This window comes from Salvelinus alpinus, chromosome 2 (assembly GCF_045679555.1).
Source record: "Salvelinus alpinus chromosome 2, SLU_Salpinus.1, whole genome shotgun sequence".
In the NCBI taxonomy this organism is placed as follows: domain Eukaryota; kingdom Metazoa; phylum Chordata; class Actinopteri; order Salmoniformes; family Salmonidae; genus Salvelinus; species Salvelinus alpinus.
In genome coordinates, this window is record NC_092087.1 from 125,065,089 (window position 1) to 125,076,715 (window position 11,627).

The following is an 11,627-nucleotide window of genomic DNA, read 5'->3' on the forward strand; positions in this document are numbered from 1 at the left end:
AAATTACAGCTGATCTGTAGTGATGTAGATCCTCAGGTAATCTATAGTAATAACATGTGCATGTTTTCTAAATACTCACCTACACCTATGTGAATATCCCAGTCATTAGTCATCTATTACAGGTGTAGTAGCGTGATCATTGAGTGCATGCAAAATAGGCTTATTATGCACGATGATCAAGCTTGCAAAATTATGTCTAGGGGAACTATCAGATGTGTATTTCTGCTTATTAAAACATTATAGTACCACTTTACACTAGCACCTGGTGGCCTACCATTTTTAGTCTGATTTGATATATGACATGGATAATACGCCTATAGAGCAGGGGTATTCAAGTCTTACCCTACAAGGTCCGGAAGCCTGCAAGTGTTCTGTTCTACCTGATCATTCATTTTACCACCTCGTCTAAATCAGTCCCTGATTAGAGGGGAACAATGAAAACAAGCAGTGGAACTGGCTTCAAGGTCCAGAGTTGAGTTTGATGTGTATAGAGTATGGGCAAGAATTTGAAACCAGTCAGCAACAAAAGACCAGTTCATGGTTAGGGTCATTTCCATTTCAACACAATCAGTAAAACAATTATACAAAAAATTCAGCTCAGATTTGAAAATATAAAATTATTAAACCCTTAGTGTAGACCTGCTGGGCCTTCTTATCCAATTTCCTATTTCAATGTATAATCACAAACCCATTTACACAACTGGATTCTCTCTATAGAGGCAAATCACCAATACTGCTGGCATAGTTAGATGTCAAGTTCATGTGTTGTCCATCCATTAAGTTGGCCCCCAACATAGGAGCATGTGTGTATGAGCAGTCCTTGTTCTCCTAAAATCATCCTTCGTGTGTGTGTGTGTGTGTGTGTGTATGAATAGGATAACAATGAAAAAAGGGCTATGAAATAAGCTTATGTTTGGTAGGGGGGAACTAAAAAGCAAAGCAGTCAAAATTACAGGATGAGTTGATGTTTTTGTCATGTGCAAGTGTTTAAAACTATTCTGTGTTAAGATTGACATTGCCTTTATGCTTTGCGTGCCTCTTGTCCCGACGACTATACAACAGGGTGTGTGTTGTCATTGGTGGTTTAGTTATCAAGAGTGTATGATAGAGTAAAAACATTTGACCTTGATGCTGTTTACACTACTACTTAATTATTACATCAGTCTGTATGGATTGAAAGGGCCATGTTCATCATTACCGCAAAAACACCCACACAGGGAACTGACATATACTGAGTGTACCAAACATTAGGATCAACTTCCTAATGTTGAGTTGCACTGTCCCCTCCCGCCTCCCTCATGAAGGCCTGCATGTGTGTGTCAGTGGTCATGTGTCACTATGTACAGTTGAAGTCGGAAGTTTACATACACTTAAGTTGGATTCATTAAAACTCGTTTTTCATCCACTCCACAAATTTCTTGTTAACAAACTATAGTTTTGGCAAGTCAGTTAGGACATTTACTTTGTGCATGACACAAGTAATTTTTCCAATAATTGTTGACAGACAGATTATTATTTCACCTATAACTCACTGTATCACAATTCCAGTGGGTCAGAAGTTTACATACACTAAGTTGACTGTGCCTTTAAACAGCTTGGAAAATTCCAGAAAATGATGTCATGGCTTTAGAAGCTTCTGACAGGCTAATTGACATCATTTGAGTCAATTGGAGGTGTACCTGTGGATGTATTTCAAGCCCTACCTTCAAACTCAGTGCCTCTTTGATTGACATCATGGGAAAATCGAAAGAAATCAGCCAAGACCTCAGATTTTGTTTTTAGACCTCCACAAGTCTGGTTCATCTTTGGGAGCAATTTCCAAACGCCTGAAGGTACCAGGTTCATCTGTACAAACAATAGTACGCAAGTATAAACACCATGTGACCACGCAGCTGTCATACAGCGCAGGAAGGAGACGCGTTCTGTCTCCTAGAGATGAACGTATATCCCCAAAAAGTGCAAATCAATCCCAGAACAACAGCAAAGGACCTTGTGAAGATGCTGGAGGAAACAGGTACAAGTACAAAAGTATCTATATCCACAGTAAAACGAGTCCTATATTGACATAACCTGGAAGGCCCTTAGCAAGGAAGAAGCCACTGCTTCAAAACCGCCATAAAAAAGCCAGACTACGGTTTGCAACTGCACATGAGGACAAAGATCGTACTTTTTGGAGAAATGTCCTCTGGTCTGATGAAACAAAAATAGAACTGTTTGGCCATAATGACCATCGTTATGTTTGGAGAAAAAAGGGGAAGGCTTGCAAGCCAAAGAACACCATCCCAACCGTGAAGCACGGGGGTGGAAGCATCATGTTGTGGGGGTGCTTTGCTGCAGGAGGGACTGGTGCACTTCACAAAATAGATTGCATCATGAGGGAGGAAAATTATGTGGATATATTGAAGCAACATCTCAAGACATCAGTCAGGAAGTTAAAGCTTGGTCGCAAATGGGTCTTTCAAATGGACAATGACCACAAGCATACTGCCGAAGTTGTGGCAAAATGGCTTAAGGACAACAAAGTCAAGGTATTATAGTGGCCATCACAAAGCCCTGACCTCAATCCAATAGAAGATTTGTGGGCAGAACTGAAAAAGTGTGTGCGAGGAAGGAGGCCTACAAACCTGACTCAGTTACACCAGCTCTGTCAGGAGGAATGGGCCAAAATTCACCCAACGTATTGTGGGAAGCTTGTGGAAGGCTACCCAAAATGTATGACCCAAGTTAAACAATTTAAAGGCAACGCTACCAAATACTAATTGAGTGTATGTAAACTTCCGACCTAGTGGGAATGTGATGAAAGAAATAAATAAAAGCTGAAATAAATCATTCTCTCTACTATTATTCTGACATTTCACATTCTTAAAATAAAGTGGTGATCCTAACTGACCTAAGACAGGGAATTTTTGGGGATTAAATGTCAGGAATTGTGACAAACCGAATTTAAATGTAAACTTCCGACTTCAACTGTATGTGTGGATTGAGGTGTGCATTACCCTCAGAACAGCCTCAATTCGTCGGGGCATGGACTCTACAAGGTGTGAAACGTGTTCCACAGGGATGCTGGCCCATGTTGACTCCAAAGCTTCCCACAGTTTTGTTAAGTTGGCTGGATGTCCTTTGGGGCGATGGACCATTGTTGATACACACAGGAAAGTGTAGAGCGTGAAAAACCCAGCAGCGTTGCAGTTCTTGACACACCGGTGAGCCTGGCACCTACTACCACTTTACTTCAGTCAATTAAAAATGATTGTGCAAAAGAGGGAAGCCATATCTTTTCTCTTTTACTGAAAATGCTGAGCCTGTGGCCAGCTTAGGGTACGGAGGAACAGAATGATGAGCAAGTTACAATCAGGGATTTTTTGACATTTAAAACCAACAAACAAAGATCAACCATGGCCTCCTGTGGGCCAATTGGAGTCCACAACAACCCTCATAGCAACAGGAGGGAAGAAAACAAGGAAATTATGTAATTCGAAAAAATAGTAGTACAAATGGACCAGTGCATCAACTTCAGTTCATAGGTACAGTGAATATCTGTCTAGGGATTGATTCAAAGTCTAGGTTCAAGTTGTTTTTTTGTTTTCAGGTTGTTACAGGCTAGAAGAGTCCGTTCTCAATGAGGCTGTGTCCTTTTTTGTCCCTGCCCCATGTGTGCCTGCCGTATGGACAATTTTCCAGCATTCCACTTCTGTCCCTTTCTACTCTCATTGGTCAAAGTCAAGAGAAGGCATGGTCATCTGGATCCCTTTGACTGCAGCTGACTGGATACAGAGGGTGCCCGAGGACTTTGATTGGCTGATGCTGGAAGACTGGCAGACCAGCAGACACCTCTTCCAGTTACGTCTGAGACTCGGCCTCTTGTTCTACTCCAGCCCCTGGTCGAATGCTCTTGATTGACAGGTACATCTCTTCCTCTGCATCATAGTAGTAGAACTTCCTCAGGTACATGATCAGTGGTCTGGAGAGAGAGAGGTCAAATGCAAAAAGATACCTTTACATTATGTTTAGCATGCGAGGTAGTATTCTCTCTGTGTATAACACTCCGTAAAAGAAAGGAAACTGATGAGGATGATGATGGATTGCATTAAAGTACAGCTGCTACATATAGCACTTTTCACTTGGTCTCAAAGCACATCATCCATGTCTAGTCTGTCAGCAATCAAGGATTATTTCCTTGATTTATTTATTTAGACTAAAATAATATGCTGAGGCATTTCTGTCAAAGCTCAGGAGAGAATGCTATTTCACATACAACTATTTCCAAGAAAACAAATACAAGGTTAAAATGAATGACTAAATAAACATTTTGATAAATTGAGTATGGCAGTACTTGGGCAGCGGCAGCTCCTGGATGTGGTCGATGCGGACCATCTGTCGGATGCAGAAGCGGCAGAGGTGCTGCAGGGACTTGACATTGCTGAACCGGGACACTGGGTAGAGCAGCTGCACCGGGGTAGGGGGGAGCCCTGGAACACACACACACATTCGATGCACACACACACACACACACACAAATGAGCACAAACAACCAATACAGATGCTCGTAACCTCTCAGCAACCGTGTATGCTATGCTTACTGTCATTCCAACCACTACACTACGTGGTAGTTCACATAAACATCTAATTGGTTAGGCCGTGTAGGAATGGGGGCCGTTTTTTTACCTGGCACACGTGATCGCAGGAAGTAGAGGAATTTTCCATTCTTGGAGTGCATGATGGCTCGCTCGATAAACTCCACCACAGAATGACATCGGTCCTCAAACTTGGGGTGACACCACAAGCTGAATGTCCCTATAGATGGAGACATGGAAGGGACACACATCTTAAGGTTACACCGAACACTCACACGTACATACCATTTAAAGGGGAATGAAATAGAACCAAATACCATTTAAAGGGGAATGAAATAGAACCTTGTGGTACCACTTTATTTAAGTGTTCAGGTATAATGCTTTATTACTTGTTATAGGCACGTATTATATCATATGTCATGGATCAAACTTGTTTTTCTCAACTACCCCGTGGGTTGGGTGGCTGATATGTGCAGTATGTGTAAAACATAAATAGAATTAACTGCATGCTTTCTGACTGTCATATATTTACACTGCATGATGAATGTGTCTGTCTGTGAGTAAATCCTGTTAGAAGTGCTTCATGCGTATGCCATGTATATTTGCGAGCATGTCTTTGTCGTTCACCCACTTTGTGTGCGGGTGACTCACCATGTTGCTCTGTGTGCGTGTGTGTGTCTGTGTGAGTGCATGTGTGTATGTGCCTGCCTTCGTGTGTGTGTATGTGTGTTAATAAACATACTGACTGAGTGAGTAGCTACAACATTTATATTTGTGTGATTGACTGACTGTGTGCGTTTCTGCGTATTTACAGTACACAGGACTCACCTCTGTAGTGCTCCATGCGGCGTGTGGTGTGTGTAACTCACCTCTGTAGTGCTCTATGCGGCGTGTGGTGTGTGTAACTCACCTCTGTAGTGCTCCATGCACGTGTGGTGTGTGTAACTCAACTCTGTAGTGCTCCATGTGCGTGTGGTGTGTGTAACTCACCTCTGTAGTGCTCCATGCACGTGTGGTGTGTGTAACTCAACTCTGTAGTGCTCCATGTGCGTGTGGTGTGTGTAACTCACCTCTGTAGTGCTCCATGCACGTGTGGTGTGTGTAACTCAACTCTGTAGTGCTCCATGTGCGTGTGGTGTGTGTAACTCACCTCTGTAGTGCTCCATGCGCGTGTGGTGTGTGTAACTCACCTCTGTAGTGCTCCATGCGCGTGTGGTGTGTGTAACTCACCTCTGTAGTGCTCCATGCACGTGTGGTGTGTGTAACTCAACTCTGTAGTGCTCCATGTGCGTGTGGTGTGTGTAACTCACCTCTGTAGTGCTCCATGTGCGTGTGGTGTGTGTAACTCACCTCTGTAGTGCTCCATGCGCGTGTGGTGTGTGACTCCCTGGGAGCGGAAGCTGAGGCTGAGGATGTAGCGGGGGTCAGAGCTGTCCCTCACCAGGAACGCCCCGTCAGGCTTCCCCTTCAACTTCATCTCTGCATCTTCCCAGTTCATAGGGCCCCAGTACCAGCCACACTGGGAATAGACATGTAGGTGATTATGAACGAATATCATAGAAACATACACACAGGCACAAACGCACACACACACACACACACACACACCATCCGTAGAATCGAATATAAACGTAGAACTGAAGGAATGTCATGAGGAAGTTATCATCAATTAACGGTTTGTTATCACATCAGTTATCATCAGTTAAATATTTGTACCTATTTGTTAGTATGTAACCCAATCGATTAGTAGTGAGTCTATATTCAGTCAATATGTATGTGTATTTGCGAGTGTCATTGAGTGTGTCGCAATTACCTTTTCCAGCTCTCTCAGACTAGCGGTGAAGTTGCTGGCCTCAGGCCGCCTCAGAGGACAGAGCCTTGGGGGCGGGGCCAACCTGGAAGAGGGAGGAGCTGAGAGGAGCTGTGAAGAGGTGGAGTGAGGCAGGGCCCGGAGGAATGCATCTGAAACAAATAGAGAAATATTCAGTTAGACAGAATGATATGAATGTGTAGCCCAAACCATTGCATTTGGTATAAATGGGAGTTGCAAGAAAGTTCAAGTCACACGCATAGATCTCAAGTTAGGACTTGTTACTAATAGATGATAACAGTGTTCAATTTGAGCAAGACTGCTTAGACAGACCAAGTGCCACAAATACTAATTCTCAAGGCATATAATAAAAAGATTAGACAAGCATTGGTTCGCGACAGCACACCATGCACCTTCACGATTCATTTCCACGCTGACTGGTCTGTATAGTCTTTCCTGAATACAAGCACTTACAGTATTTCACCTGAGGGAAATTATACAACCCTCACCACAACACGCAAGTGTCACAACACATCACTCTACGAACTTAGGCATTGGCCGACAGGCATATAGGTTTTATGTTACATATATATTCACAACTGCAGATGTTATACATGTTTATGATTACTGATATATTCACACATGTTTATAAATACAGCGTTATAAATATATCATATTGGTACTGTTTTGTATTATGGTCTTTTCAGAGTCTTAGCTCTGGCCATTACGTGCTCTATCACGACACCGTCCGCCCGTTTGCCCCATGCACAGCTCCCAGCCCTCTGCTCTCTGGTGTCTTACCATTGAGGCTGATACTATGCTGGATGGTGGCATGGGAGGGATGAGGAGGAGGAAGAGGCAGGGGGAGGGACTGTAGGGAGGCCCCCATAACACTCACTAGGAAAGGACCAGGCTGCGGCCCACCTATGTCATCTGGAACAGAGCAGGGGGGGAAGGGGGGGTTTCAGACCAGGGAGGGGTCTATATCACAGGCTTTCTCAACTCCGCTCCTCTGGACCCACTGTGATGTGAAGTTTTCATCTCAACCTTTTTTTGTACTGTTAGTTTTTTTATACATATTTTTATTTTTATTTAAATGTACTCCTTGAAGTATTCTAGGGTAATTAACAGATCAAAACGACATCCGATGTCATTTTATATTTTTAGGTTGCCAGAAATGGGTGATTCAACGTGACATTCAGTAAATTGGTTTGTCCTTGTACCACTGCTTGGCTGAACATTCAATTCCTTTAGGTCGAGAGGGTGGGTCCCCAGGATCGATGTTGAGAAACACTGGTCTATAAGGCCACAATACAACAGTCCCTCAGACTTATGGCTGTTGATGTGAGTGTAGCCGTGGGGATCAGAGATGGTGTAAAGCTATTAGGCTCTCCATCACCATGGAACAGAATGGGCATGTTTACATACTGTGATATAGCTTTCAGGAGAGGGAGGTAATACGGTGGGTATAGGACAGTAGGGTGAGTGAGGGTATGCAGGAATCATTTTTAGTGTTTGTGTTTGCCTACAGGTAGAAACATAGGCAAAAGAGATGCGTGCAAGTAAGGGAGAGACACAAGGAAACACAGAGAAAAATAGACTACTCTACAGAGACACACATGGAGAGAAAGAACAGAGAGAAAGAACAGAGAGAAAGAAAGGAGGTAAAGTACCTAATAGACTGAGACTTCTGCGTGGCGGAGGTGGAGGCGTGGGAGGGTGCGGAGTGTTCGCTCCTCTCCTCGAAATATCCACATCCACCAATGAAACAGTCTCACCTGCACCCAGAAATGGAAAGAAGGAAAGAGAAAGAGAGAGAGGGAATGTGAGAAAGGAAATGATAGAGAAAGAGAGTGATGCTAGTAAAGTTACGTGAGTTCTTGGACCAGAGTTTGCCTCCTCAGCCAAGAAATGGCAGAGCCCCTTACCAGTGAAAGGAGCAAAGGAAGCAGGAGAGAAGGCACTTTGGGCCCTGGTCATTCTGGGTTGGCTATGGCAAGAGAAAGACAGCAAAATAGGAATGAAATAAGTTATAGAGGGATGGAATATAGAGGTGATAGGGTGAAAAAATAGATATTAGCTAGGTAGCCTAGATTTAGAAAAAGAAAAAAAGATTTTGAAAATATTCTGACAGTTATGGGTCTATAATATCCTGATAGAAAATATTATATTTTAGGATAGGCTCTACAATATTACCTGGCACTGTGATCAATCAATAAATGAGTTGACATCTATAGCCTACTATAAATTATAGGCATACAATCAGTAATTGCTCACACTGCTTAAAAGTGTGGAAGTCCTTACCTGGCCACGTCATGCTCCCCACCACTTCCACTGGCCACATCCATCAGACTTCCAGCGGAGGAGATTGAAAAGGCCACTGATGGCCTCTTATCCAGAAGGCTATTGGAACCACTACAGCTTTTAGTTCTGAAAAGTTTGCTCAGGCGTATTTTAAGTGAGCCCTTTCTGGACTTCCCTGGAACTTTTAGTGTTTTCTCTCCATCGCTTCCCCGACCGTTTGGAGTCCGGGGCACACTGACGCACTTGTCTGCCCGCTTCCGGGGTGTTGATGCCTGGCTAGGGTTTGGACTGACAGGTCGGTCCGAGCTTGGTGTAGCCGCAGAGGCCCCAGGTATTTTCGACACCTCCGGATTCTGTTCTGTATCTCCCGGGCTCGGTTGAGTTGGGTTAGGTGCGTTTCCATGCAGGCTACATACTTGTGCGTCACCGTGCTCCGACGGACAAGGTTCTCCAGCCACCCCTTCCATCTGTCTGGTCAACTCTGCTTGAAAGCTACTGAGAGAAAATGCACCGGACATCTTTTGAACTCGACGTGCTCGACTTTCATCCGAATCGTCCTCCGGGCAGCCAGTGATACCCAGGCTGGCCACGTCCCCAGTCCCCAGCCCCTCCAGCACCAACAAAGCATCGCTAGTCTCAGTCGGGTCATCCCCATGCCCCATCCCCGCCGGTGCCGGCCCATGTGCACCCTGACACGAGCACTGGGGCATCTCCCCGTCCTTGAATAATATCTTGGGTACCGCGCCGAGCCCCAGCTCCCCGAATCTTCTGGCCAGGTCGAACACTGGGCCGTCGGGCAGTTCCCCGGTTGTGCACCCCCATTTCGACTCTATCATGGTGAGAGGATTGGATTTATCCGATAAGGGAGGCCAGTCTGATGGGTTGGTGATCAAACGGTGCCGATGACATAGCTCACCTCCCTCGATATCGGCAGCAACCGTGGATAATGCCACCCGGGGATGAAGACCCCAGCTCTGTGACAGATGGTTCTGCTGTTGCGCGTCGCCGGCGCTGAGCGTATTGTTATTGATGCCTCCGCTTATGTCGGAGACAGAGCCGGAGGTCTTGTCCAAACCAATATGTTCCCTCGACTGATTCCGACCGTCGGATTTACGGTCTAAAATCTCCTCACCATCCCTCAATATGTTCGGAAACACAAGGAGCTGAGGCCGTAAGCCGCCTCTGTGAGCGAACTCAAAGCCCTTGGCCTCCATGGCGTTGTGTGGAGGAGGAATAGACACCGACGGTCTAGTCGCCATCACCCCGGTGTCAGGTGCCGCCGTTCCGCCGCTCTGTTGTGCATTGTTCAGCGACGAGAGATGGCCGGAATGCGCGAGGCCTGTCTTGGGATCTCGGGAGAATTCCAAGCCCCCTTTCATGTTGCTATGAGCCAAGACCTCTTTACCGAGTCCTGCCACCACTCCACCCGACGACAGATTCCCATTCTCCTCGTCCAAGCGGTCATCCTCGGCCGCGGAAACCAGGCGCATCAAGACAAAATCGGGAGACATATCTTGCGCGTTGTTCATAATTATTCCTCAATTCACGAAAGGGAATAAACGATTTCAACGCTTCACATCGCTACCGCTGTTTGATGGATCCCCGTTGTCTTATAATAAAGAAGGGCCAAAGCGCTATCTACCATAAATAGGCTACGAGCGAATAAACTATTTAAAGCGTTCTTTCATTATCGCACAGATAAGCGCCTACAAAAAAACGACATCCATTTCTATTCTAACGAAGACCGAGCGAGTGCACGCATAAATATATCCAGCTTGCTGTTGTAAGCAGGCGAACCCCGGGGTCAAACATACGGTCTCATTTGTTAGAATAAAAAGCCTCACAAGTCTGACCACTCTCTCTCTCTCTCTCTCTCTCTCTCTCTCTTTCTCTCGCTATCTCTATCTCTCTCCGGTTCCCAGCGAAGCCCCACCCGCTCCCTCACTTCCGCAAATCCTATGCGTTCTGTGTTCAGTGTGTCCCTTGTCTCCCTCTCCCTCCCCCCATTTCTCTCTCCCTGTAGCGTGAAGTGATGAAAGAGAGAAATCAAATAAAAGTTTATTGGTCGCATACACAGATCTGCAGATGTTATCGCAGGTGCAGCAGAATGCTTGTGTTTTCTAGCTCCAACAGTGCAGTAATATCTAGCAATACAAAAAAATACACACAAAATAACACAAATAATTAATAATTTCTGAATGCTGGGCTACTTTGCAATTAGTGACTTGCATAGTAGCCTAAATATTACAACATCCAAATTGTTCCTATTATTGACATTGATTGGGGGAAATTAATTCAATACAAGACTATATTTGTTGTTGCTGAATTTTATTGATTGATGGCTGTATAATAGGCTATGGATTGATTAGTTGCAAGATTCAGCATGGTAATAACATCCCTAATAGCTTAGGCAATAATAAACATTTAGTATTCAAGGCCTATTTTGATTTCACTGCATGTCTTGGCAAAATATTGGATGACTTCAACAAATTAGTCCGTTATTTTCTCCAGTGCACGGTATAAAAATCTGACCACTTGTGCCAATGGCTGTGGGCAGTGCTGGGCACCTGATCTGCTCGGTCTGTTCTTGGCATCTCGCCGCCCAGTCTTCGCCAACTTAAAAGCTGTGTCAATTTCAGTTCAATTTGGCTCGGGAAGAAACAATTTAACATTGTGCTATTAAAGTGACTAAGGAAATTAGGGGAGAAAAAATAATAAATAAAGATTCAGATTCTATTCTACTCCAGACTGTGCCATGTCATCAAAACTTCCTGGACGAGAGTCATTACACAGGCCCTCACACTCTGTGACTGCACTTGATGTGACTGCACTTAAAAACATACATCTGGTGATTCAGCAATCCATGTGTCACTCATAAAATGTAATGTCAGAGAATAGAACAGGATGGAATATAAATTCCATCAATTCATTTGCAAAAG

The 11,627-nt window shown here is 44.5% G+C and overlaps 1 protein-coding gene across 2 annotated transcripts; it reads right to left on the minus strand.

The window, feature by feature from the left end:
- Window positions 1-3,268: 3,268 nt before the first annotated feature.
- LOC139568593 (suppressor of cytokine signaling 7-like) lies at window positions 3,269-10,634 on the minus strand. 2 transcript variants are annotated; one of them, XM_071390521.1, is made up of 9 exons: window positions 8,689-10,634; window positions 8,313-8,374; window positions 8,058-8,162; window positions 7,186-7,317; window positions 6,388-6,536; window positions 5,925-6,093; window positions 4,666-4,794; window positions 4,334-4,469; window positions 3,269-3,961 (listed from the first exon to the last, which is right to left on the minus strand). In XM_071390521.1, exons 1-9 carry the CDS (start codon window positions 10,215-10,217, stop codon window positions 3,841-3,843), a joined length of 2,532 nt encoding a protein of 843 aa, XP_071246622.1. In that variant the 5' UTR covers window positions 10,218-10,634; the 3' UTR covers window positions 3,269-3,840. The 2 variants fall into 2 exon arrangements, with proteins under 2 accessions (XP_071246622.1, XP_071246623.1); XM_071390522.1 differs by lacking the exon at window positions 7,186-7,317.
- Window positions 10,635-11,627: the final 993 nt, after the last annotated feature.

What these genes read in the sequence shown, in the direction of transcription:
- LOC139568593 (XM_071390521.1), bottom strand. Translation starts at nt 10,217, where the DNA reads ATGAACAACGCGCAAGATATGTCTCCCGATTTTGTCTTGATGCGCCTG. An exon ending in GGGGAGCATGACGTGGCCAG is followed by an intron (nt 8,375 to 8,688) that starts GTAAGGACTTCC and finishes CTCTTGCCATAG; the next exon opens with CCAACCCAGAATGACCAGGG. An exon ending in CAGGAGCTGCCGCTGCCCAA is followed by an intron (nt 3,962 to 4,333) that starts GTACTGCCATAC and finishes CTCTCTCTCCAG; the next exon opens with ACCACTGATCATGTACCTGA.